The sequence below is a fragment of the Balaenoptera acutorostrata genome, chromosome 9 (assembly GCF_949987535.1).
Source record: "Balaenoptera acutorostrata chromosome 9, mBalAcu1.1, whole genome shotgun sequence".
In the NCBI taxonomy this organism is placed as follows: domain Eukaryota; kingdom Metazoa; phylum Chordata; class Mammalia; order Artiodactyla; family Balaenopteridae; genus Balaenoptera; species Balaenoptera acutorostrata.
The window spans coordinates 9,848,945-9,876,106 of record NC_080072.1 but is presented as its reverse complement, the minus strand read 5'-3'; the positions used below and the strand labels follow the sequence as shown (position 1 = coordinate 9,876,106).

Here is a 27,162-nt window from a genome sequence, read left to right as displayed (position 1 = left end):
TTCAAGCCCTGGTCCAGGAAGATCCCACATGCCGTGGAGCAACTAAGCCCGTGTGTCACAACTACTGAGCCCATGTGCCACAACTACTGAAAGCCCGCGCGCCTAGAGCCTGTGCTCTACAAGAGAAGCCACCGCAATGAGAAGCCTGCACACTGCAACGAAGAGTAGTCCCTGCTGTCCACAAGCAGCAACGAAGACCAAACACAGCCAAAAATAAATAAATAAATAAATAAATGTTAAATAAAAAAGCCAACTACAATAACCATAAAACTATGTTGATGGGAATACAATGTATAAAGATGTAATTTGTGATAATAACAGCATAAAAGGCAGGGAATGGAGCCATAGAGGAAGTTTTTGTATACTATTGAAACTAAATTGATATTAATTTGAACTGAATTCTTAAAAATTAAGATGTTAATTGTAATCCCACTAAGAAAATAACTAAGATATCTTTAAAAAGAAACAAAAAAGGAATGAAATTGGTAGACTAGAAATTACCTAACACGAAAGAAGACAATAACGGAGGAATTGAGGAGCAACAACATCAAAAAAGATATGACATAGAAAATAAATAGCAAAATGGCAGAAGTAAGACCTTATTAGTAATTACATTAAATATAAATGGACTAAATTCTCCAGTTAAAAGACATTGGTAGAATGGATTTTACTTTTATTTTTTTTAAGTCTTTTTTTTTTGGCCACACCATGCAGCTTGTGGGATCCCCCATCAAGGATTGAACGCAGGCCCTCAGCAGTGAGAGCATGGAGTCCTAACCACTGGACTGACAGGGAATTCCCTAGAGTGGATTTTTAAAAACACATATGATCCAACTATATGCTGTCTACAAGATTCTTAGCTCAAAAGACTCAAATAGGTTGAAAGTGAAAGGAAGGAAAAAGATATTCCATGAAGAATATCTAGCAACAACAACAAAAAGAGATGAACCAGCTGTACTAATATAAAAAATAGACTTTAAGGCAAAAATTATTATGAGACATTATATAATGATAAAAGGCTCAATCCATCAAGAAGATATAATAATTATAAATATATAGTCATCTAACTTCAGAGCCCCAAAATATTTGAAGCAAAACTTGAAAGAATTGAAGGGAGAAATAGATACTTCAACAATAATAAAAACCTCAATATTTTAATTTCAATAATGGATAGAACTACAGTTGACCTTGAATGAAATGGGTTTGAACTGCATGTGTCCACTATATGTGGATTTTTTTTCAGTAAATATATACTATGGTACTACACAATATGTGGTTGGTTGCATCCGTGGATATGAAACTGTGGATGTGGAGGGACAACTATAAAGTCATATGCAGATTTTTGACTACATGGGGGTTGGTGCCCTTAACCCTTGCATTGTTCAAGGGTAAACTGTACTACACAAAAGATAAATAAGGAAATAGAAGACTTGAACAGCACTATAAACCAACTAGACCTAACTCCATCTCACATAGCAGAATACACATTCTTCTCAAGTGCACAAGAAACATTCCTCAGGAGAGACCATATTTATACCACAAAACATCTCAATAAATTTAAAAATATTGAACTCATATGAAGTATCTTCGCTGACCATAATGAAATGAAACTAGAAATTAATAAGAAGGAAAACAAAATTTTGCATATATGTGGAAATTAAACACACTCTTAAATGTCCAATGGGTAAAGAAGAAGTCACAAGGCAAATTAGATGGGATAAATGAAAATGAAAATTCAGCATATGAGATGCAGTAAAAGCAGTTCTCAGAGGAAAACTTATAGCTGTAAACACTTATATTAAAAAGAAGAAAGATCTCAAGTCAATAACCTGAACTTCCAACTTTTTTTTTTTTTTTATGAGTGCAAAGGAAACTTACTGAATCATGTAACTGAGTGTCTGGAAACAGAACTTGCTTCAGACATGGATTGATTCAGGGGCTACGTACTGTCCTCAAGACCCAGTGTCTTTCTTGTCCTCATCCTGGCTTGACTGTATTCTCAGGTTGGTGCTCCCTCTTGGTAGCAAGATGGTTATGGAGTCTCCAACCTCATACCTCTTACTCGAGTCCAGCCCTAAATTTCCAACTTAAGGAACTAGAATGAGAAGAATAAAGTAAACCCAAAGTGAGCTGAAGGAAGAAAATAATAAAGATTAGAGTGGAAATAAGGGAAATACAGAATAGAAAAACAATAGAGACAATCAGTGAAAACAAAAGTTGCTTCTTTGAAAAGAGCAACAAAGCTGAGGAACCTCTAGTTAGACCAAGGATAAAAAGTAGTCAAATTACTAAAATGAGGAATGAATGGAAGGACATTACTATCAACCTTATGGATATAAAGAGGATTATTAAGAGAATACTATGAATAATTGTTTATCAACAAACCAGATAACCTAGATGAAAAAGATAAATTCCTAGAAACAAGCAGACTACTAAAACTGAATCAAGAAGAAATAAAAAACCTGAATAGACCTATAACCAGAGATTGAATCAGTAACCAAAAAAGAAAGTCCAATATAGAAAAGGCTAGGACCAGATTGCTTCATTGGTGAATTCTCCCAAACATTTAAAAAAGAATTAACACCAATCCTCCTCAAATTCTTGCAAAAAATAAAGGAATGTGCTTCCTAATTTATTCTATAATGTCAGTGTTACTTTGATACTAAAGCCAAGGAAAGAAATTTAGAGACCAATATCCCTTATGAATATAGATTCAAAAATCCTTAACAGGGCTTCCCTGGTGGCACAGTGGTTGAGAATCTGCCTGCCAATGCAGGGGACACGGATTCGAGCCCTGGTCTGGGAAGATCCCACATGCCATGGAGCGACTAGGCCCGTGAGCCACAATTGCTGAGCCTGCGCGTCTGGAGCCTGTGCTCCACGACAGTGAGAGGCCCGTGCACCGCGATGAAGAGTAGCCCCCGCTAGCCTCAACTAGAGAAAGCCCTCGCACAGAAACGAAGACCCAGCACAGCCATAAATAAATAAATAAATAAATAAAAGTTAAAAAAAAATCCTTAACCAAATACTAGAAAAAAATTTCTCTTTTTTTAATTGAATAAAAGATTCTTTAAATACTATAGTGCTTTACAATTTTCAAAAGTTTCACACATATGGTTTCATATAATCCCATAATAACCCTTTCCCCCCCACCACCACTATAATGCCCCCAAATACTAGAAAACTGAATCCAGCAACATATTAAAAGAATCATACTTCATGGCTAAGTGAGATTTATCCCAGGAATTACAAGGGTGGATCAACATATAAAAATTAATCAATGTAATGTACCATATTAATGGAATGAAGAAAAACAACCACATAATCATCTCAACTGATAAAGAAAAATAATTTGATAAAACCCAACACCCTTATGAATGAACCTGGAGGATACTATGCTGAGTGAAATAAGCCAGTGACAAAAAGACAAACACTGTATGATTCCACTTATATGAAATACTCAGTGTAGCCAAAATCATAGAGACAAAGTAGAATGATGTTTGCCAGTGATCGGGGGAGTGCGGAGTTATTGTTTAATGGGTTTAGAGTTTCCATTTCACAAGAAGAAAAGTGTTTCAGAGATAGAGAGTGATGATGGTTGTACATTATAAATATATTTAATACCACTGAACTGTACACTTAGAAATGGTTAAGATGGTATATTTTATGTTAAAGGTATTTTACCACAACAAAAAAAGGTGGGGAAAATACACTCTTTCATGATAGAAACACTCATAAAACTAGGACTAGAAGGAAACTTCCTCAGCTTGATAAAGGACATCTCTGAAAACCCAGTTAATATCATACTTAATGGTGAAAGACTGAGAGCTTTCCTCCTAAGATCAGAAACAATATAAGGATGTCTGGTTTTGCCACTTCTGTTCAACATTTTACTGGAAGTTTTAACTAGGGCAAGAAAAAGAATTAAAAGGCATCCAGATTGGAAAGGAAGTAGTAAAACTATCTCTATTCACAGATGGCATGATCTTACATATAAAAAATCCTTGGGACTTCCCTGGTGGCACGGTGATTAAGACTCCAATGCAGGGGCCCCAGGTTCGATCCCTGGTTGGGAAACTAGATCCCACATGCATGCTGGAACTAAGAGTTCACATGCCACAACTAAGGAGCCCACCTGTCTCAGCTAAGACCCAGTGCAACCAAAATAAATAAGTAAATATTTAAAAAACAAAATCCTAACGCAGGGCTTCCCTGGTGGCACAGTGGTTAAGAATCCGCCTGCCAATGCAGGGGACACAGGTTCGAGCCCTAGTCTGGGAAGATCCCACATGCTGTGGAGCAACTAAGCCCGTGCGCCACAACTACTGAGCCCACGTGCCACAACTACTGAAGCCCGCTTGCCTAGAGCCTGTGCTCCGCAACAAGAGAAGCCACTGCAATGTGAAGCCCAGGCACCACAATGAAGGGTAGGCCCCGCTCGCCACAACTAGAGAGAGTCAGTGCACAGCAACAAGACCCAACACAGCCAAAAGTAAATAAATTAAATAACTAAATTTATATAAAAAAAATCCTAACGCAGAAACTATTGTACCTAATAAGTGAATTCAGCAAAGTTGTAGAATATAAGATCAACATACAAAAATCAGTTGTATTTCTATACTAGCAATGAACAATCTTAAAATTAAGACAACAATCCCATTTAAAATTGACAACAATTCCATTTAAAATAGTATCAAAATAATAAAATACTTAGAAATAAATTTAACAAATACACTGAAAACTACAAAACAGCGTTGGAAGAAATTAAAGAAGATCTTAATAACAGACATCCCATGCTCATGGAGTGGAAGACAATATTGAAAAGAAAGCAGTGTGATCTACAGATTCAATGCAATCTCTATCAAAATTCCAACTGCCTTTTTTACAAAAATAGGCAAGTTGATCTGAAAATTTATATGGAATTTCAAGGGACCCTGAATAGTCAAAACATTCTTGAAAAGGTAAAACAAAGTTGGAGACTCACACTTTCTGATTTTAAAACTTCTACAAAGCTACACAATAAAAACAGTGTGGTACTGGCATAAGGATAGATTTTTAGATTAAAGGAATAGAATTGAGAGTCCAGAAATAAGCCTATACAACTACTGTGAATTGATTTTCAACAAGAGTTTCAAGACCATTCAATGGGGAAAGAATAATCTTTTCAAATAATGGTGCTTGAACAACTGGATATCTGCATGCAAAAGAGTGAAGTTGGACCTTTACCTCACACCATATACAAAAATTAACTCAAAATAGGTCAAAGACCTAAATGTAAGCACTAACGCTTTAAAACTCTTCAAAAAAAACTTAAGGATAATTTTTTTGTTTTTTTAAATAAATATTTTATACTTATTATAGGTAAAGTTTTATAACCTTGGATTTGGCAATGGTTTCTTAGATACAACACCAAAAGCACAAGCAACAAAAGAAGAAATAAACTAGACTTCATCAAAATGTTAAAATCTTTGTGCATCAAAGGACATTCTCAAGAAGGTGAAAAGGCAATCCAGAATGAGAGAAAATATTTGTAAATCATATGAGATACATATACATCCTATAAGGGTTTAGTAATCAGAATATAAAAAGAGCTCTTACAGCTCAACAATGAGAACACCATCCAACTGAAAAATGGGCAAAGGACTTGGATAGACATTTCTCCAATGAAAATATACAAATGACAGGCACATGAGATGCTCAACACCATTTGTCATTAAGGAAGTGCAAATCAAAACCACAATGAGATACCACTGCACACCCACTAGGATGGCTGTATTTAAAAAAAAAAAAAGAAAAGGGAAAATAACAAGTGTTGGAGAGGATGTGGAGAAATTGGAACCCTCATAGAGTGCTGGTAGGAGTGTAAAATGATACAGTCACTGTGGAAAACAGTTTGGTAGTTCTTTGAAAAGTTAACCATGGAATTACCATACGACCCAACAATTCCACTCCTAGGTACATACCCAAAAGAACTGAAGACGGAATTTAAAAAAAAAAAAACTTGTACATGAATATACATAATAGACAAAGAATGGAAACAATCCAAATGTCCATCAACTGATGAATAAATAAATTGTGGTACATCCATACAACTGAATATTATTCAACCCAAAAAGGAATAAAGCACTGATCCATGCTATGAAATGAATGAATCTTGAAAACATTATGCTAAGTGAAAGAAACCGGACACAAAAGGACAAATATGTATGATTCCATTTATATAAAAGGTCAAGAATAGGCAAATCCATAGAGATAGAAAGCAGATTAAAGGTTGCTAGGGATTGCAGAGAAGGATGAATAAGTGACTGCGTAATGGGTACCGAATTTCCATTCAGGATGACAGAAATGTCCTGGAATTAGATAGTGGTGATGGTTGAATAAACTAAAAGCCGCTGAATTGTTCACTTAAAATGATTAAAATAGTGAATTTTCTAGTATGTGAATTTTACCTCAATATTAAAAAAAAAAACTGGAATGAAATACATCAAAATGATACCTTTGGTGATTTGCGGGGTTTTTTGCTGCTCTATATTTTCCTAAATGTTTACAATAAACACTTAGTACAATAATAAATCTCCCTTATCTCTGTTGTCATCGTCTGAAGCTAGCCTCTCAAACTCTCACATCCACGCAAATCTCCTGGGGACCTTGTTAAAATACAGATTCTAATTGAGTAGGTCCAGGCTGGGGCCTGGGAGTCTCGGAGTCTAGTTTATTTCATTTCTAAAAAAGCTTCTGGGCTTCCCTGGTGGCGCAGTGGTTAAGAATCCACCTGCCAACACAGGGGACACGGGTTTGAGCCCTGGTCGGGGAAGATCCCACATGCTGCGGAACAGCTAAGCCCGTGCACCACAGTTACTGAGCCTGCGCTCTAGAGCCTGCAAGTCACAACTACTGAAGCCCGCGCGCCTAGAGCCCATGCTCCGCAACAAGAGAAGCCACCGCAATGAGAAGCCTGTGCACTGCAACGAAGAGGAGCCCCTGCTCGCCGCAACTAGAGAAAGCCCTCGTGCAGCAACGAAGACCCAATGCAACCAAAAATAAATAAATAAATATATTAAAAAAAAAAAAAAAGCTTCCAAATGATGTTTTTGCAACTGGGCCACAGACACCTCCCAACCCTCCACTCCCACCCCCCCAGGAATCCAGGCTCTAGAAGTCAGCAGCAGGAGGACCAGCACAGAAAGGACCATTGCTTCTGGATGCCCTCCCCGGGGAGCTTATGTAGTGCAGGACATACTTACACTAAAAAGTTATTCATTATTTATCTGGAACTCATATGTCACTGACTGTCCTGTAGTTTTACTTGCTAACTCTGGAGCCCCGGCCTGGGGTGGAGAGAGGTTGGAGCTGGGGATGCCAGGCAACCTGTGTCTGAGGCCCATCAAGGCAACTCAAGGCAGCTTGCTTGGCCGTCCTGTTGGCCCAGCAGACAGTCACCCCCATGGTTCACTCCTTGATGGCTTGCCCTTGTGCTGTCCTCCCCCACTGCCCTTGGGTCTGGCCATCTCCTGAGGAAGGCTCCCCTGGAAGCTGACACACAGACTCAGAGGCTGCCTGGTCCAATCACCCATCTGGTACAGGAATCCCCCTCCAGGGCAACCCTGACAGGAGGCCTTACCACAGGCGGCCCGGTGGTCAGCAACCTCGTGCCAGGAGGCAGCTTTCACAGTCATTACCTCTAGGGCTGGTGACCAGGCAGACTTGGGTTTGAGTGGAGACTTAGGCACATTACTTACTTTCTCTCTGGGCTCGACATCCACCTGTCACAGGTAGATAACACTTCCTATTCCCCAGTTCTGATGATGAACCGATATCATTTCTTTTTTTTTTTTCATTTCTTTTTAAATATTTATTTATTTGGCTGCACTGGGTCTTAGCTGAGGGTGCTGGGACGTGTGAACTCTTAGTTATGGCATTGGGGGATCTAGTTCTCTGACCAGTGATCAAACCCAGGCCCCCTGCATTGGGAGCCTTAGCCACTGGACCACCAGGGAAGTCCCGAGCTGAGATCATTTCTAAAAAGCACTTAGTGCACTGCCTGGCACCCAGTAAGTGCTCAAGTCATGGGAGAAACCATTGTTTCTTGTTCCCTTTTCCTCCCGCAATACCCAGCACAGCATTAAGCTCAGCTGGCATTTAGTGCTTGCTTGTGGAACTGAAACTCAGGAACCTGCTGGAACAGTGAAAAGACACACTGCTCTGACCTAGACCATGACGTGCTTATACGTCCCAGCTCCAACTCTAATTTCTGTGACTCGAGGCAAGTCAACTTCTGCCTCTACGCCTTGGTTTCTTTGTCTACAGCATGTGAAACTGCTAACATGCCCATTAGACAGATGAGGAAAGCTGAGGCTCCTGACTTGTGGTGAATGCATGACAGCATCCTGTGCTCTCACACCCAGTGCAGTTCTCTCGGGGAGCCCTGCCCTGGGACGCTCCTCTTCTTCCTCCCCTGCCCATTAGCCCCAGTCCTGAGCTGGTGGGCTGGGGTTGTGGTTGGCGTCTGTGTCTCACCTGGCTGGCCTCAGGGGCGTAGAGTCCATGGGTACGGGGTAACTTGGAGATCCCAGTGTTCTCCCGAAGGCTGTGGTGAATCCTCTCGCCTTGTGTCTGTAGTTGGGCCAGCTCTGGCCTATTCCAGAATTCCTATTCTGGCTATTCTGTTGTCTTTGGCAGGACTGGGCTTGGTGAAGCTGGACCTGGGAGTGTCCCAGCCTCTCCCTGCCTCTCCTGGTCCCTGTCGTCTTCCTGCAAGAATCAGAGCTCATGTGTTCATATCTTCGTATGTTGAGTCTATTTGGTCCTTCAGGGATCAGGGCTGCCTGGCCCCAGGGTAGAGGTGTTGTCTGTTGTCTGTCTTGATTCCAGGCCCCAGGCTGGCAGTATCCCTCCCCTCCTCTGTCCAGTTGTGCCAAGACCTCTTCTTTTCTTTCTTGGCTTCTGTCCTGTTGGTACTGTGATTGGCCCAAGAGAGGGGTGTGGGCTGGCAGGTGCCCTACACAGAGCCTGGGCAGCATCCAGGCCTGGCTGGCCCACCCCAGGGCCCCCTGCCACTGCCCCCAGCCAAGCTGGGTCCCCTCCTTCCTGCCCGGCTGAGACAGGGCCTGGAAGGGCACAGTGGCAGGCCCTCTGTGATGCTCCTGTTGCCATGGTTATCCTAGATAAGAAGGCCACAGCATTCTGCCTCTGGAACCTCCACCCATCTGACCAGCTCTGCTCTGCCTGCCGCCGGAGATGGCTCTCTGCCGGGGGGCTCGAGAGCACAGGCTCTACTGCAGTCAAAGTCTCTTCCATGCATCCCCCATCCCTTGGGCCTCCCTTCAACCCCAACAGAGACCACTACCCTAACCAGTAAGACTCTCCCCCTCAGAAACTGACCTCCACTGGAGAGGCGATGATGGGTGGTGGAAAAAGCACAGATTCAAAATCAGAAGACCCAGATTCTGGTTCCAACCTGGCTCTTTATAACTGCGTTACCTTGGACAAGGGGGACTTTGGGAATTCCCTGGTGGTCCAGTGGCTGGGACTCTGCGTTTTTACTGCCAAAAGCCCGGGGTTCGATCCCTTGTCCGGGAACTAAGATCCCACAAGCCGCCTGGCCAAGGCCAAAAAAAAAAAAAAAAAAAGGTGGGCTTTGAACTTCAGTGTCGTCCTCTATAAAATGTGGATAATAATGCCAGACTTAACTGTCCCTCAGTAATGCCTCTGTGACTTTTCACGGGCTGTACCCCTGATGTGTAGTGCTCTTCCATCCTTCTCAACTCAAACTCCTACTCATGCTTCACGACCCAACTTAAATGCTCCCATCTCTGAAAAAATTTCCCTGACCTCTGTGCACTTGGCACAGATATTAGGCCTTGCCTCTCTGTGTTAGAGTTATTTAAGTGTTTTCCTGGTTTTTACTTAACCATGAGTTCTTTTATTTTTTTAATTTTTAATTAATTTTTATTGGAGTATAGTTGATTTACAATGTTGTGTTAGTTTCTGCTGTACAGCAAAGTGAATCAGTTATATACATATACATATATCCACTCTTTTTTAGATTCTTTTCCCATATAGGTCATTACAGAGTACTGAGTAGAGTTCCCTGTGCTATACAGTAGGTTCTTATTAGTTATCTATTTTATATATAGTTATGTATATATGTCAGTCCTAATCTCCCAGTTTATCCCTCCCCACCCTTTCCCGCTTGGTAGCCATAAGTTTGTTTTGTACACCTGTGACTATTTCTGTTTTGTAAATAAGTTCATTTGTAGCCTTTTTTTAAAATTCCACATATAAATGATATCATATGGTATTTGTCTTTCTCTGTCTGACTTGTTTCATTAACCATGAATTCTTGGAGGCAGGAATCAGATTAGGCTCAGTTCTGGCGTTGGAAGTAGTTTGTTGACTGACTACTTTGCGGAATGGAAAGCAGAAGAGACTGACACTGATGGGGTTGGGCCCCATCCTTGCAGGGGTCAATCCTAGGGCCTTTGTCCGAGATGGCTTGAGTCAATCAGTGTTTGCTGTGGCCTTTCTGTGTGCCTGAGCCATGCCTGACTGGCTGGGGACATTTTCATGGCCAAGACCCAGTGGGAAAGACAGTGACATGCCTGGGGTGTGCCTGTCTTAGCAGTGGGGTGTGGCCAGGAGCAGCTGCTCATGGGGTGTCTCTAGGGATATCCTTGGGCATCTGGGATGGAAGGGGGCTGGGGCAGCACAGTCAGCTGGTCCTGCTGGGATTTGGGGGAATTGCCAAGGAACCTGTGGTTCAGGGAAAGGGAGGGAGGACTCCAGTGTCTCCCAACTCCCTCTTATAGCTGCTTGTCAGGCTCAAGGAGATGAAGGTGCCATCCAGTGCCAGTTCCACCATCCACCCAGGCCCTGACCAGTGGACCAGGCTTTCCAGGCCAAAGCCAGCTGGACAAGGGCGCCCTCCAGTGGCCACCACAGGGGAGGCAGGAACCTGATTCCACAAAGACAAGTGGTTCATTTATTCCACCTAATTGAACATCTTCATGCCAGGTGTGGTGCTGGGCACATGTTTCAATTTTAATTTTAAAATATACTTATTGGGCTTCCCTGGTGGCGCAGTGGTGAAGAATCCACCTGCCAATGCAGGGGACACGGGATCGAGCCCTGGTCTGGGAAGATCCCATATGCCGCAGAGCAACTAAGCCCGTGAGCCACAACTACTGAGCCCGTGAGCCTAGAGCCCGTGCTCCGCAACAAGAGAAGCCACCGCAATGAGAAGCCTGGGCACCGCAACAAAGAGTAGCCCCCGCTTGCCGCAACTAGAGAAAGCCTGTGCGCTGCAACGAAGACCCAATGCAGCCAAAAAAGTAAAAATAAATAAAGTAAATTTTAAAAAACAATAAAATAAAATATACGTATTAATCATCTGGTAAATGGAAAGCTCTCTCTTGTGTGTTGATATGTGCCGGGCGGGGGGAAGAGGGAATACAAGGAAGGGAGAAATTCCCTCACAGCAGCGATCCTCAACCTACACCGTCAACTAGACTCACCTGGGGAACTTGAAAAAACACCAACCACTGGGCCCCACCCAGACCAATTGACGCTGGAGGGTGGGGCAGAGGCACCAGGGGTTTGTAGATGTTCCCCAGGAAGAGTTAACAGGCACGAGAACTCTCTGGTTTGGAGAGTTGACTAAAACGTTTCCTGTCCTTCATTCTCACCCAGCTGCTGAGGTAGGCATTATTCTCCCATTTCACAGATTAGGAGACTGAGGCTCAAGTGAACCTGCCCCTTTCCCCAGTTCAGTTAAGGACAGTTGTGGGAAATATGTCTCCCACAGCACAGGCAGCAGGGATGCAGCAAATACTTCTAAAAGATGGTCCCTGATCTCTGAAGAGACTCCCTTATAACAGTAATGGTGTGATTGTTTGCTGTGATGAGAAAAGTACCCAAGGTTGTTGTCAAATAATTTTTTTTCCAGACGGAGAATTATAAAGGCAGAATACTGTGCACAAAAATTGCCTGCAATCTCAGCACTGTTAACACTGAGGAGTATGGGGTGGGGGTGTGGGGACGGATAGGAAAGGGAGGAGTGAAGGAGAGAGGGAGGGAGGAGGGAAGGAGCAGATTTATTGTAAGGCTCAAGGTCACATTGTAAATCAGGGCTTCGGAAGTGTGGTTCAGAGACCACTGGCATTATAATCTCCGCAGTGCTTGTTAGAAATGCAGCATCCCTCCTGTCTCAGAATCAGACTCTGGAGAAAGATCCTGAGAAGCTGCATGTTTAACAAACATTCCAGGCTATTCTTACAGCCACTGAAGACCAAGAGCCACTGCTGCTTCAAGCTTTCACTTAATACAAGAGGAGATACATCCTAGACCCCCATCACTTCTAGCGACTTAGGGGAGGGTTCTCACATATGGACTGATGTATTAAAATGTATGAAACCCGCTGCTGAGATATCAACCAGCTGCCCTTGGGGACCTGGGCACCTCCTTCCCTATTGCACAGGCTAGCTGGGAGCCAGCAGCAGAAACACTGCTGTGTCATCCCACGCCAGGCCCGACCCCCGCGCAGCAGCCCCCTTGCCCCCCTTCTCCTTCCATAACTATAAACCAACCTCACTGGGTCCTGCCAGCCAATCACAGCCCGAATAACCTATGATGTCACCAGCAGCCAATCAGAGCTCCTCACGAGTATATGCTGAATTCTGTCATCAGAATGAGGTGATGGAATTCTAAAGCAACGCCATCCTTTTCACAGAGGGACACTGAGGCACAGAGAGGAGAAGAGGCCCACGCAGGGTCACTTCACCAGGTGGCAGAGCCAGGACTAGAAGCCAGGACTTCTGACTGTGGTCCAATGTTCTTTTGGGTTCCCAAAGTGCTGCCAAAGCCCACAGGGCCTGGGCGGAGGCTCCCCTCTCTAGATGGCTCCTGGCACAGGAGATGAGGTCCAAGGCCCTGGCCCCTCCTCCCCACAACTCTCCCTGCAAGACCTCAGGGGTCAGAAACAGATCCCTCAATCTCCAGAGTCTAGGGCCCAGAGGAAATGGCAGGGTAGTCAGGGCCCATGGTGGAGGGGGGGTTGCCCCCCATTTCAGCCCTGGTCTCAGCTCAACGCCCCACACCCCCGGAAGGAATTAGAGGCCGGGCTGTGCTGCCTGCTGCTTATGGGCAGATTACGAGAAGGGGGCCAAGACAAGGATTCGTTTGTGGAGGCCCTGGCTTAGGGAGTCAAGTGACCACTTAGTACACACGTGGGCAGTGCCAACCCCTAAGTGGGCAGGGGCACTGGCCAGAGGACCCCAGAGAGTCCCAACAGTCCTGTGGCTAGACCTTTTGTGGGATCGCCTGACTAGCCTGGAGCCCCAACTGTGAGTAAGGGTTACCCCAGAAGGCTGGGCTGGGACATTGAGGGCCTTTGGGGTGGATAACCTGCACATGTGCACACGATGGATACACACAGGCAGCACACGTGCAGGTGTGCGGGCACCTGTGTGTCTGTGCAAAGGCCCTGAGGTAGGAATGAACTTAGGGAACACCAGGCACAGAGACAGCCAGTGTGGCTGCATCAGAGCAGCTAGGGGGAGGATGGGGTGCCGATCATTGCTTCAGTAAATTTTTATTGAGCACCACCTATGAGTACACGATAGGAGCTCCATTCCCAGGAGGGAATAGGCAGTAAACAAGCAGGTAGCCTGCAAAATATAATTGCAGTTATAACATGATAAGTGCTATGTAGAAAAATGGAGCAGGGTGAGGGGAAGAGAGGTGGTACTAGGATGTTATTTCCAGGTAGCGTCATTGGGGATATCCTTTCTGAGGAGGTGATCTGAAGTGGGAGTGAGCCATACAGTTAGATTAGGACGAGCGTCCCCCAGGAAGGAGGATCAGCAGGTGGAAAGGCCCTGGGGCCACCGTTCAGTAAACATCTCCACCAGCCAGGCTCTGTTCTGGGCACGGGGGACAGGGTGGTGGCCAAGGCTGACCACGCCCCTTACCAGTTCTCACTCCAGGGTGGTTGATGGAGCTTGGGGAGCTACTGAACGTGATGGGCTCATAACACAGGAAGGAGCCCAGCATGTGGACGTTTCTGTTGTTGCCTTTGTGGTACAATTTAAGGGCACAGACCTCTCTGTGTCTTCTGTGCCAAGGCTATGGACAGTCCCTGAGCTCACTTTCCTGGCTTCTTGGAGGTCACCTCACCGCCCCCCTCCCAGTGTCCGGATGGGAGAGCTGAGGCCCAGAGCAGGGAAGGGTCCTGGATAAGGCCACTCCTGAGTCCTGGACAGATTCTGAAGAGGTCCCTGCTCCTTCCCGGCCCCCGCATCAGTATCCCTCTCTGTCTGTTCACCAGCACCCAAGCCCTCCTGCTGCAGCTCAGCGCCTGGCCATGACCGTCACCTACTCAAGCCAAGTGGCTAATGCCCGTTTAGGCTCCTTCTCCCGCCTGCTGCTGTGCTGGCGAGGCAGCATCTACAAGCTGCTCTATGGCGAGTTCCTCATTTTCCTAATCTGCTACTACATCATCCGCTTCATTTACAGGTACAGGGGGACAAGCCAGGGCTTGGAGCTCCTGGGTGCCTCCCAGCCATCTAGAGGGCCAATGCACAGAGACCCATAAGGCTGAGCTGGGCTTGTGGTCAAACCATGGGGCCTGAGGCCTGGGGGCTGGGGAGGAGAGAAAAGGAGGCAGCCTTGGGGGGCAACTCTGTGCAGGTCGGAACATCTCAAATACCCTTTCTTCAAACCGAGGAAGGGGCCTTGGAACCCAGGCCTTATCTAGTCCCACTCAGTCAGCCTGTTTCCCTGAATCCCACATAGTCTCACAGGCCCATATCATACTTTTTTTTTCCCAATAAAAATGTTTATTTAAACAATAAAAGACAGCTAAAACCACAGAATATATGATAGCATTTTTAATGGAAAAAGCATTAATGATGGCAATGCATTGAAAAATATCAAATACATAAAACTCTTGAGTTCATAATGATAATACTAATAACAAAGCACGTTCATTTTCTTTGGTTGTTACTAGGGTATCAATATACTTTAAAAAAATTAAGACTATTTTTTTAGAGCAGTTTTAGGTTCGTAGCTTAACTGGGCAGAAGGTACAGAGAGTTCCCATATACCCCACCCCTCCTGCCCCACCCAATCAGGCCTCCCCCACTATCAACATCCCACTCCAGTGTGGGACATTTATGATCACAGATGAACCCACACACACGGACACATCATTGTCACCCAAAGTCCATAGTTCCCATTAGGATTCACTCTTGGTGTTGTACATTCTATGGGTTTGGACAAATGTATAATGACTTGTATCCACCATTACAGTGTTGTACAGAACAATTTCATTGCTCTGTGCTCTGCCGGTTCATCCCTCCCTACCAGATATTTTTTTTTAAAGACCAAACACTCCTTATTTCAACCTGCTTTCAAACAACTGTCTTTTGGATCCTTTAAAAAGGTCAGTGGTGCCTAAAACTGACCCCTTCAGCAGGACCTGCCTTCCTCCACCTCATAGAAAACCTCCTGAGGGTTTCTCCTCCAGGCATGGAGCAGAGGCCCCATTGGGGTTTCGGGGCTGCGGGAGAAAGAGGGGGATCTGGCTCAGGCCAGAGGAGGGGCCCCAGGCAGGCCAGTGAAAGGCATAGGGAGGAGGTGAGGTTGCCACTCTCCTACCCCGGGCCTGGCTGGACCTGGGACCGGTCACAGCGATCTCCTCCCAGTGTCTACACATCTTTCCCCCCGCCCCTCGCCTCCCCCAGGATGGCCCTCACGGACGATCAGCAGGTGATTTTTGAGAAGCTGACTCTGCATTGCGACAGCTACATCCAGCTCATCCCCATTTCCTTCGTGCTGGGTGAGCTCCCCCTTCCGCGTGCTGGGGTCCCAGTGGCTGCTCCAGGCTCCAGGCAGGCAGATGGTGAAGAGCTAGCTGGGCAAGGCCAGTGGCATGTCAGTGCCTCTCGGTGGTTCAGGGAAACAGGGAGCCTGCAGCCAGAGGGACTGAAGTTAGACATTAGGAAGGCTGTCCTGCTGTTAGCACTCAAGACCCCACTTTCTTTTTTCAAATTTATTTTATTATTATTATTTTAAACATCTTTATTGAAGCATAACTGCTTTACATTGCTGTGTTAGTTTCTGCTAAGACCCCACTTTCTGAGGGCAGCGCCGGCATTACAGTAGTCTCTGGAGCCTAGCGCAGGAGGGGAGGTACCTGGCGGATTTCGGGGAAAGCAAGCGGGGCCAGAGAGAGAACTCAAGTCTCTCGCGCCTTCACGCGAGTCTCTGATGGTCTCCCCTTCCCGAGCGCCCTCCAGGAGGGCTGGTGCTGGGCCCAGCCCCATTAGAAAGATGGAGAAACCGAGGCGTCGCCCTCGCTGGGCTCTGGCCGCAGCGTGGGCCTTCGCCCCTCGCGCCCCCGCCCCCCTCCCGCCCCTCCTGCCCAGGCTTCTACGTGACACTGGTCGTGACCCGCTGGTGGAACCAATATGAGAACCTGCCATGGCCCGACCGCCTCATGAACCTGGTGTCGTGCTTCGTCGAGGGCAAGGACGAGCAGGGCCGGCTGCTGCGGCGCACGCTCATGCGCTACGCCAACCTGGGCAACGTGCTCATCCTGCGTAGTGTCAGTGCTGCGGTCTACAAACGCTTTCCCAGTCCCCAGCACCTGGTGAAAGCAGGTGGGCGGGGCCGGGGGCAGTGGGCGGAGCCACAGGCTGACAAGGGCGGGGCCGCAGCTGCAGATGGGTGGAGTCAGAGGCCCCAGGGCTGAGGATTGGGTGGGACCAGGAGCGGGGTGGGGGGGACCTGAATTGGGCGGGGCGAAGTCAGGGGTCTGAAGGTGGGGAGAGGCCAGGAACAGACTTTAGGGCTTTGAGATAGGGCTAAGGACTCCTGAGGGATGAAGGAAGAGTGAGGGTTGAGGGCCAGAGTGGGGCTTTGGGAACTGGGAACTGCCCTTCCCCTTCCTGTTCTCCGGTTTCCAGTCTGTACGTCAGCAGTCTCACTCTCTGGCCTTGCCTGAGCTGATCCTGGTTAATAAGACAGATCCCTCTCACGTGCTCAGCCCAGAGCAGCACATAGTAGACACGCAGTGATAATTTGTTGAAAGAAAGAGGATGGCAAAGGAGCTCTGAGGTCCCTGTGGGCTCAGCAGGGACTTGGTTTGAACTCTGGGTCCCACCCAGCAGGGCCTGGCCAGCCACCCCTTCTGCAGGTTCCCCTACCCGCTGTCTTCTCCACTCTACCCTGCAGGCTTTATGACCCCCTCAGAACACAAGCACTTACAAAAACTGAGCTTGCCACACAACTCATTCTGGATGCCCTGGGTGTGGTTTGCCAACCTGTCAACGAAGGCCTGGATTGGAGGTCGAATCCGGGACCCTGTCCTGCTCCAGAGCCTGCTCAACGTGAGCCCGCTACACACATGGGGCTGCTGCAGAGCCGGGAGGGTCATGCCCCATGTGGAACAGGCTTTCTACAAAGAGAAAGTTTGAGCCTCTGAGGGTCTTCCCAGAGCCTGCCTTGGGACTGTAGGATCTTTTCCAACAGGATTCCATAGCCCAAGGTGTCCCCTTTCCAATTTCCCCTCCCCTCCCCTCTCTAAAGTGAACCTCTGAGATCCTGGTACCTTTTTGATAGTTGAGGTGGCTGAGGCACAGAGAGGTTAAGTGAGCTGTCCATGACCACACAGCCAGGGCTGGACCATGAGCACGAGACCCTGGTATCTGGGGAAGAGCTGGGGGGTGAGCCTGGGAGAGCAGGTGATGGTCAAAGGCCCAACCTTCCCTCCTGCCCCCGCTACCCTAGGAAATGAACACCTTGCGTACTCAGTGTGGACAGCTGTATGCCTACGACTGGATCAGTATCCCACTGGTGTACACTCAGGTGAGGACTAGGCTGGTGAAGCTGCCCCTTTGGGAAACTGAGGAGGACCCGGGAAGCAGCCTATGATGGGAAGGGCTCACTTAGAGGCTGAAGAAGAGGCTCACCCTGGGAGTCAGGTCTGGACTTTGCAGGTTGTCTCTAGTGCCAAGTTCAAAGAGTCCAGGTTCCTGCCTGGTCCAGGTGAGGGAGGCAGTGTGATCATCCCCATTTTAAAGAGGAGACCACAGAGACCCAAAGTCACACAAGTGTGCAAGTCAGAGCAAGACCTGTCCTCCCAGCCTAGGGAGCTTCCTGATCCCACGGTCCCCACCCAGCCCATTTCTGCCGACACCTCCTTTCCCTCCCAGGTGGTGACCGTGGCGGTATACAGCTTCTTCCTGGCTTGCCTGATTGGGCGGCAGTTTCTGAACCCAGCCAAGGCCTACCCCGGCCACGAGATGGACCTCGTTGTACCCCTCTTCACATTCCTGCAGTTCTTCTTCTATGCTGGCTGGCTGAAGGTGAGCCTCCCGGGGCAAGGCCAGCTGTGGCCCAGGGAGTCACGGCCAGTTAGGAGAGGGGGCTCCCTACGTAGTGGCTTTGGAGACAGTGGTCAGGCAGGAAGGGCATCACTGAGGGGGGTGGAGAGGTGGACATGGCAGGAGCCAAGGTTTAAGGGTGGGAGCAAGGCTGCAAGGGGTCCCGCCTGGGGGTTTCCAGAGCCTCACCTCCCCCCAAGGTGGCAGAGCAGCTCATCAACCCGTTCGGAGAGGACGATGATGACTTTGAGACCAACTGGATTGTCGACAGGAGTTTGCAGGTATGAGGGGAGGAGGAGAGCCTGTCCCACGGCCCCTCCCCAAACTGGACCCGGGGAGGGGGCCCCACAGTTCCGTAGGGAGGCCTCACAGTGAACTGCCCCCCAACCATTTACTCACAGGATTCTCAGCCTAACGTTTGAGGCTACAGGCTGCATCAGTCTCTCCATTTCACAGGAAGGGAAACTGAGGCCCAGAGAGAGAGAAGTGACCTCTCCGAGTCACCTGGCAAATTCATGGTCCTGCTTGGGCTGACCTTTCTGTTGGACTTCTCCCTCTGTCCCCGACGACCAGGTGTCCCTGTTGGCTGTAGATGAGATGCACCAGGACCTGCCGCCGATGGAGCGAGATATGTACTGGAACGAGCCAGAACCACAACCCCCCTACACAGCCGCTTCTGCCCAGTCTCGTCGACCCTCCTTTTTTGGCTCCACCTTCAACATCAGGTGGGAAGTGCCAGGGAACCACTTCGGTGGGTAGAAAACCCCAAGTGCAAGGGCCTGCCTAAGAACTTAGAATAGCATTAGTTAATGCATATTGGGTGCCTATTAAGTGCTGGGCTGTTGTACTAAGCTCTTTACATATATTAGCTATTTCCACCCCCCCACCCCGCCCTGCTCCAATAACCTTGGTTTGTTATCTCCAATTTTCAGATGATTAAGTCCAGGTTCAGAGAGGTTAAGTCAGTTGCCCAACCCAAGGTCACATAGCTAGGAAGCAGCACAGGTGGGCCAGGTATGTCTGGTTCCAACTCCACACCCTTAACCCTTACCTTGTGCTGTGTAAGGACTCTTAAAGCTATAAGGGCTCTTAGGTAGTCTCCAATCTAAGCCCCACCCCCTTGTCCAGAGTTGGAAACTGAGGCTTAGAGAGAGAAGGGACTTACTCAAGGGCAGTCAGTGATTAGTGATGCAGCTGGGATGTTAGGGCCTGGTTCCTGACTCTGGTTCTGAACTATGTTTTCTGATAAGCCAGGGTGTTGGGATGGGGAGTGGGAGTGGGGTTCCCTGGGCAAGGGAGCAAGCAAGAGGCTGGGTCATCACAGGTACCTTCTGAGTAGACTTCTTGCTACAGAGTACGGGCCTCAGGTCAGCCCACAGCAGCCGCATTTTCCCCCACATGGGTCCTCTCCCTGATTCGGCTAGAATCCCTTTTGAGCTGTAGCTGGGCCACAGCGGGCTGAAGGGGCGCTCCCGACAGCTCCCTCTCCCTAGGATGACAGAGTGGAGAGGACTTTCGAGAGTGTTTGCTGCATCTCAGGGTCTATCCCATCAAGGTTTTCTTCCACAGTATTAAAAGCACTGTTCTCTTTTTAAGAACCGAATATCCTATTAAGCTGTAATTAGAATTAGCTAGAGTCTCTAGTTGGTGTGAGGAAGGTTTGGATGAGTGATCAAATGATCAAGGATGGAGGCTTGCTTAGGTCAGAAACATTGCTGGAGGCCGCCTCTGAGTTTTCTATGGTTTGTAGCCCAGCTGCTGGGGAAGCAGGATAACAGAGAATAATAACACATAGATCTTGCCTCCAAGAAACACACAATTTAGTGAGGGAGTTCAAACCCAGGGCCCAGACTCTGGATACAAGGTACAAAGTACTGGATGCCTGGGCAAGGGACAGAGTATAGAACAGAGATCACCTTGGGCTGCCTGAGAGGTGGCCTCCAGCTGGACCTGGAGCTGGGCCTTGAAGCATGGGGAGAATTTGGACATGGGCAAAGGTGGCCTCATTCAGGGGTGGGTAGGCTTTCTCTTGCAGAGTAAAGGCTTTAGGCTCCCAGGAAGCCAGACTTCTCTCCGGGGGGGATACTGCTCCCCAGTGGGAACCACAAATCCCTGGTTTACTCAGAGTCACTCCTGGGCCTCACGTGACCATACCTGGGGAAGAGTAGTTCAGATTGCCTGGAATGAGGGGTTTTAAAGGGAAAATGCGGGTGCTGAAGAGGAAGCCCGTAAATACCAGGCTAGGGAGTTTGGATGTTAACATGGGCAAGAGGGAGCCGCAGAGATGAGCTCGGCCAGGAGGCATTAACTGAGGTCCAGGATGGATCTGCAGAGAGGTGAGTCAAAGGCGAGGTGAGGAAGACTGTGTGTCCTGGGCCTTGGGCCAGAGGGAGAGAGAAGAGAGGGTAAGGGAGAAGTCAAGTCAGGCTTCAGGCCATTGGCCGCCCGCTAACCCGAGTCTCCTGTTTCTTTGCAGTCTGGATAAGGAGGATATGGAGTTTCAGCCAGATCTGGAGGAGGAGGAGGAGGAGGAGAGGGCTCACGCTGGCATCACCGGCCGCTTCCTAGGGCTGCAATCCCATGACCGCCAGCCCCCCAGGACAAACTCAAAGACCAAACTACTGTGGCCGAAGAAAGAAGTCCTTTCCCGTGAGGGCCAGCCCAGGAACCCCGGGGGAGCCGGACAGGACACCAGTGATCAGGAAGACAGCAAGGCCTGGAAAGGGGAGGGTGCCTTCCAGTCTGCTGTGCTGTACGGAAGGTCAAGCTACCACAGTGCCCCCCAGACACCCCTCAGCCACACCCCTGTGGTCTTCCCACCTGGACAGTCAGCACCCTCAAGTCTTTGCAAAGTCTCAGGCATAGATGACACTGTCAAAGACCAAAGCCTTCAGCCTGCAACTCCCAGGTCCAAGAAGAGTTTTGAATTGCTCCCAGAGAGTGCTGGGGCCTCAACGGAGCACCCGGAAGTGAGTCACATGAGGAGGAAAACTGTTGAGTTTAACCTAACGGACATGTCAGAGGCCCCTGAACATCTCAGAGAACCGCATTTGGGACAGTCGACAAGCAACATACACACTATACTCAAAGATCGGGGCGATCCCTATTGGGCCTTGGAAAACAGGTCTGTCCTCTACCCAAACCAGGGTCACTGAACCCCCCAGCCCACCAGGGGTGGTCCCCCACCAGCTTCCCTTGCTCTGAAGCCCACTCTACTTCCACAGTTTTCCTATGGTCCTATGGCTGCCAGGGCATGCCCAGCACTGGCTTGGGGCACGCACCTGGCCGCCACAGCAGGGGCTCTAGGGAAGTGTTGGCCACTTTTGCTTATTTCACCCAAGAGCTTGACTCACCAAGACTTCTCTGGGCCCCAGGTACAGGAAAATGAAGTTGCACCGACAAGAATAACGCCAAAGGGCCACTAGGCCAGGCTTAGATGGGCAGCCGTTACCAGTGGGCCCAGCTCACTTTAAGCAGGGGTGGCAGACACAGAAACACAGGCAGAACTCGGGGCTCTAGACTGTAGCCCAAGAACTCAACTTACTGCCCAGGCTTAGCTGGGAGGTCGCATATGAGCACTCTCCCATAACCAATGGTGGTCCTGAAGCACTCCTGGGAACTGGCAGATGATAAGGTGGGGGCAATCGAGGTCCCTTGGGGTATCTTACTGCTTTGGGGACCTCACCAAGACGTCTGAACTTAAATGAGCTCTTCATGCATCTTTGAGGTCAACCTAAAGCTGTCACAGTACCACCAGATGTTTGCCTTTATTCCAGATTTCTTAAGACACTCACTCACCCCATTAGATCCACCCCCCCACCCCACCCCCCAATCACGATGTGAAAGGGGAAGTGTAACTTCTCATTTCTAATGATTCTCAAGCAGTTATTCTGAGGTCAGAATACCTAGCTTTGTATTGAAAACTGAAAAGGCCTACCACCTGTCATACTTCTAAGGGCTAGACTGAAACTTTTACAAATCACTGTGGCTGGTTTAGGAAACAACGTTAATGTAGTTCGTTAGCAAGGACCCAGACTGCTCCGCAGTCTTCTAACACTACTCACTGGTTAATATTCAAGATGTCTCAACCTTTTCCCTCTTACTGCAGCTATTTTTCTATTGAAATGAAAGTATCTTTCCATACTCATGTAAACTTTCTCAAATTCTCACTAGGGATGAAGCACATTCCTAGCCTGTTTCCCAAGGGGGATGCTTCACCGGCCTGGTCCTACCTGCGTGTACACCAGCAGGACACTGATCCAGTCATAGCCATACAGCTGTCCACACTGAAGAATATGTCTCTACGACAGCCTGAATTAAATGGTTACCTTAATGGAGAACAAGAACCAGTAGCTTCAAGTCTACTTTAAGCCTTAAAATGCTTTTTGTACATATAAATTGAGAAAGCCAGAACTGCTAGAAACATATAAAACACCTAATTCAGAATCAGAAATCCTTAAGTCCTGTCTGAATTCAGAACACCCAAGCCTTGGTATCTTTCCCAAACTAAGGAATTTAATAAGTAAATACAAATCCTCCTAAGCATTTCACTTTGATTAGTGTGACTAAACCATGGCGGCACTTACAAATTTAGTAAAGATGGCCTAGATACATTTCTAGCCCATCCCAAGGACTCAAAGACAACAGCTGGGTACCAAATTACTTTATTTGAAGGAATGATACTAAGGAAAGGACTTGTAGATGTTTTGGTACAACTTACAGAAAAGGTAAAGGTAACCCAAACATGCATGCACTGCCTTGGTGACCAGGGAAGTCACTCCCGTGGCTACGGGAAGCCAGCCTAAGGCTTAGCTTTCATTATCACTATTCCCTAGGGTGTGCTTGTCGAAGAGATAATGTGCCATGCCGGATTCGGGGGCCCCCATCGTGCGCAAGTTGGTTACGTGGTCACCCAATTCTTTAATGGATTTCACCTGCTCATTCAGGTAATGAGTCTCAATGAAGTCACACAACTAGAAAAGAGAACAAGGAAAAAAGTTATTGGGAAGCTTCCCCAACCCGTAAGGCAAATGATTTCCTCCATTTACTCCCAGGTTGCCAATACTCACATGGGGGTCATTTTTCTCAGTGGCCAATTTGTGCAGTTCCAGTAGTGACTGATTCACACTTTTTTCCAAGTGTAGCGCACATTCCATTGCATTCAGCCCATTCTCCCAGTCATCACGGTCTGGTTTCTGAATGAGAGGAGGTTAAGTCAGTGCATCTGCAACCTCTACCACTTAAACCACAAATCAGCAAGCATCTAATGTGCAACAACCGTGCTTGGCAAAAGTAACAGCCAAGTTCCCCCAACAACCGTTTCCAACTTAATATCCTTGCCCATTACTGTCTGCCAACTTTAGCTTACGCGGTAGGCCCGAGAAAGCGCAAAAGACAAAAGCCCCGTGTATCTTCATCTGATAAGGGCAACTGCTGGGCTCAGTGATTTCTGACGTCAGAGGACTGCTAGACAAATGAGGCACGACGACCCTAGGATCTTCCGTTCACCTTGATATCCTGCAGGAAGATTCGGCCACCCCGCTGGTTCTGCAGCTTCATCAGTTTCTCAGCATGTTCCCTCTCCTCATGAGATTGGTGAAGAAAGTATTTGGCAAAGTTCTTCAATGCCACATCATCGCGATCGAAATAGTACGACTGAAAGCGGTACACGAACATGTTAGGGATTCCCAAAGGAAGGCAGTCGGCTAGCCTAGCCTTCCTTCTCAAAGCCCAGCAAGAAAGGGTCTGAGCATAGGAAGACTGGAGCAGGGTGTGTTCCTGGATTGAACACGACAGTAATTAGTTTTTACTCTGAAACACAAAAATGAAACTTGGTCCTTGAAACTGAAAGTTTGCTACAAGAAACCGTTAGAATATCATGGGAATTGCCTCCACCATGGAACATCTTAAGCATCTGTGTAAATGCAGAGTAAAGTTCTTACAGCCCCTGTCAAATTTGGTTGAAAAGATGTTGGAGTATTTACCCTGCACTGTTAGTGCCTTCTCCCCCTCCTTCCTGAGTAATCCATGTTAAAACATAAGCTGCCAGCTTACAGCAGGCTGATAGATTTATAAAATTAACCCACTAGGCAACATAACAGTTGTGGACAATGCCAACATATGTAAATATGTTCAGTAGAAAACAAAAATTTGAGTCCCTTTTACACCCTTGCTGTATTCAGTTGTTCCTGAAATGGAATGATAATCATAGAAATCCAGGCATATTCCAAACCCATCCGGAACACGTCTATTCTTGGATGATGCGCAAAACGTAGTAAGACAATTCTAACTAAAGCTCCTACCACACCGCTTAAAACCAGGATTTTGGAAAACTGATTCCACCAATTACTGCATGGAAAATTTTCAGGCCCCGTAACTGTTGGTGGACTGTATCCAAGAACTAAAGGTTCAATTATGCCACAACCCTTAGACACAAAAAAGATAAAAAATACGAATGGCAGACAACTCGGTGCCGGCTGAAGGGAGATTTCTAGAGATATGCTTCAATTCAAGCGGGACTTAGAGATAAGCAGAGCAGAGAGGTGGAGGCGGCGGTTCGGCCCACGAGATAAACCACTTCGCACCAGCCCCCATAGTTGGACACCATTACCCAGCAGGCTCCGCCAGACTCAGGGGGATGGGAGCCGGACCTCCTCAGCACCGCCCCCCATCACGTGATCGGATGCAGAAGGGATGGAAATGCGAAAATCCACCTTCCTAACTACAGGATCCTACTGGTGGCAAGTGTGGCAACCCTGGGAGAAAACTCAGGTCTCTTTAAATAAACTGGGATGCGCAGAGGCGGCCCTGGCCCACGAGGGAGCACTCCCAGGGGACAACTGCTCAGAATTTCTGCGCAGGAGTTCTGGAAGACCCCGAGCAGCCTCCATTTTCCAGAAGGGCGCACGGAGGCGGGAGGCGGGAGGCGGGAGGGCTCTCCTCGTAGCCACACCCCCGCCCTGCCGCCAGGGAGGCCGCGCCCGTCCCCCGTGGGCCCGCCCGCGCTCACCATGGACAGGTAGACGTAGGAGGCGTAGAGCTCCAGGTTGATCTGACGATTGATGGCGGCCTCCGAGTCCTGGTGGTAGTTCTGGCGCACCTGCGAAGGGGACGCGGTCGTCATGGCGAGCGGCTGAGGTGAGGCGGTGGCTGCGCGGCGCTGTAACGGCGGCGGGGACTTTGGGGCGGTCGGAGGGCGTTGTCAGGTGGTGGCGAGGGCTGGCTCTGAGCAGCCTGCCGGAGGGGGGACGAGCGCCGGGTTCCGTCCAAGCACTGTTGAAGCAGGAAACCGCGGCAACTCTCCGCGAGGACTGTGGCGCAGGTGACTATTGCCCGGCTCTTATAGCGAGAAGGGGCGTCAGGCCCGCCGCGGCCAATCACGCCGCCCGCCCGCCGAGCTGAGCCCCGCCCCTTCCGGTGGGCGCGCGGCCCCGCCCCGCTGGGGGGGGTGGAGAAGGAGGGGTGGGGGTGGCGGTGCGGGGTCTGGGGGGCCTGTAAGCTGCAGCTTGTTCCGTGGAGCGTGGTGCTCGTTTCGTGGGGTTGGAGAGAAAGCCTGAGCGGGGGCAGGAAGCCCAGCTCGGAGCCCTGACCCCGGTGGCGTCCTGGGTGTTGAAACCGACAGGAAACTGCCCCTGGCCCCGAGGGCGTCAGGGCGATTCCGAGGTCCCAGAAGGCACCCTGAGACTCTTGGCCAAGGGCACGTTAAAAATCAGAGCAGTAGAGCCGCAGTTGCCACACCCCGAGGTGATTACTTCGTGATGCAAATAGGGAACCTGGAGGGTGAACGTGGGCCCGAGGAGGCCGAGTGAGTCAGAGGTTGGGCTGGGAAAGGGCTCAATTTCTCTTCCTCAAGGCTTAGAAAGGGACCGAATGCAGGCGGGGTGGGGCCCACGGCCTGTCGCGGGTCGGCCCCTCTTCCGGCTCCGGCGACCCGGTCCGTCTTTTGTTGAAAGCAAACATGGCTCCTCGTGCATTTGATACAACAAAGGCTGGGCGGGCCGTGTTTCCCGAGAGACTGCGGAGACCGCCTTCCCGAGGGAACCGTGGGGATGAGCCATTGAATTCTGAGGAAATCGCCGGTAGCTTAAAGTTCAGAGACCAGGGGTTAGAAAATAGAGAAGAAGCCGCTTAGGTCTGGAAAGGATGCTGCGAGGCCATTTTGAAAAGGCCTTTTTTATTGGCCCCAGTCCCAGGAGCCTCGGGCTGAGCAGGCCCTACAGGAAGCCACCCCCAGGTTGTCCTTGGAGAGAAGCTAATGGCGCTGAACGAATGTGCGCGACATATGCCTGGGATCCTGGGGAGGGGGGACACACACAGGGGCACTGCGTGTGGCTTGCAGTAGTGTCCCCAGCACTGAATGGGTGTGAATTCGTGGATGGCAGAACTGGACAGAGCCAGGCCGAGCGCCTGCGCCCTAGTCTGCTCTCCTCAGGGTCACTATTCTTAGCCAGGTTCTTCAACACATGGGTGGGAGACCTACCCAAGTACCTTTTCAGGATGTTCACAAACATGCAACTGGAAGCTGGACTTCCAAACCTTTAAAAAACATTTTTTTAAAATTTCAATTAAAAAAAGAAAGAATGAAAAAGAATGTATGTCTCTATAACTGAATCACTTTGCTGTACAGCAGAAATTAACAACATTGTAAATCAACTATATTTCAATTTAAAAAACTTTAAAAAAGGAACTTTACTAAAATACTAAGTTGCTGATGGAATTATGGCAGTTTCTGTCTTGCATCTGTTATTCATTTCAAAATGAACGTGTTACTTTAAGGAAA

The 27,162-nt window shown here is 48.4% G+C and overlaps 2 protein-coding genes across 3 annotated transcripts; one reads left to right on the top strand and one right to left on the bottom strand.

The window, feature by feature from the left end:
- The first annotated feature begins 14,359 nt into the window (after positions 1–14,359).
- Positions 14,360–22,575, top strand: BEST1 (bestrophin 1). Of its 2 annotated transcripts, XM_007174418.2 has the most exons (10): positions 14,360–14,511; positions 15,741–15,835; positions 16,425–16,658; positions 17,233–17,387; positions 17,788–17,865; positions 18,213–18,365; positions 18,584–18,664; positions 18,957–19,108; positions 20,860–21,507; positions 22,557–22,575. In XM_007174418.2, exons 1-10 carry the CDS (start codon positions 14,360–14,362, stop codon positions 22,573–22,575), a joined length of 1,767 nt encoding a protein of 588 aa, XP_007174480.2. The 2 variants fall into 2 exon arrangements, with proteins under 2 accessions (XP_007174480.2, XP_007174479.2); XM_007174417.2 differs by lacking the exon at positions 22,557–22,575 and having other exon boundaries at positions 20,860–21,538.
- Positions 22,576–23,031: 456 nt separating this feature from the next.
- FTH1 (ferritin heavy chain 1) lies at positions 23,032–25,716 on the bottom strand. Its single transcript, XM_028164584.2, has 4 exons — positions 25,393–25,716; positions 23,892–24,038; positions 23,453–23,578; positions 23,032–23,356 (listed from the first exon to the last, which is right to left on the bottom strand). Exons 1-4 carry the CDS (start codon positions 25,504–25,506, stop codon positions 23,192–23,194), a joined length of 552 nt encoding a protein of 183 aa, XP_028020385.2. The 5' UTR covers positions 25,507–25,716; the 3' UTR covers positions 23,032–23,191.
- Between the last annotated feature and the right edge of the window lie 1,446 nt (positions 25,717–27,162).

Coding starts and splice junctions, on each gene's coding strand:
- BEST1 (XM_007174417.2), top strand. CDS start 14,360: ATGACCGTCACCTACTCAAGCCAAGTGGCTAATGCCCGTTTAGGCTCC. Junction 16,659..17,232: donor CCAGCACCTGGTGAAAGCAG/GTGGGCGGGGCC, acceptor TCTACCCTGCAG/GCTTTATGACCCCCTCAGAA. Junction 18,665..18,956: donor TTGTCGACAGGAGTTTGCAG/GTATGAGGGGAG, acceptor CCCGACGACCAG/GTGTCCCTGTTGGCTGTAGA.
- FTH1 (XM_028164584.2), bottom strand. CDS start 25,506: ATGACGACCGCGTCCCCTTCGCAGGTGCGCCAGAACTACCACCAGGAC. Junction 24,039..25,392: donor CCTACGTCTACCTGTCCATG/GTGAGCGCGGGC, acceptor TACCGCTTTCAG/TCGTACTATTTCGATCGCGA. Junction 23,579..23,891: donor TCTTCCTGCAGGATATCAAG/GTGAACGGAAGA, acceptor CCTCTCATTCAG/AAACCAGACCGTGATGACTG.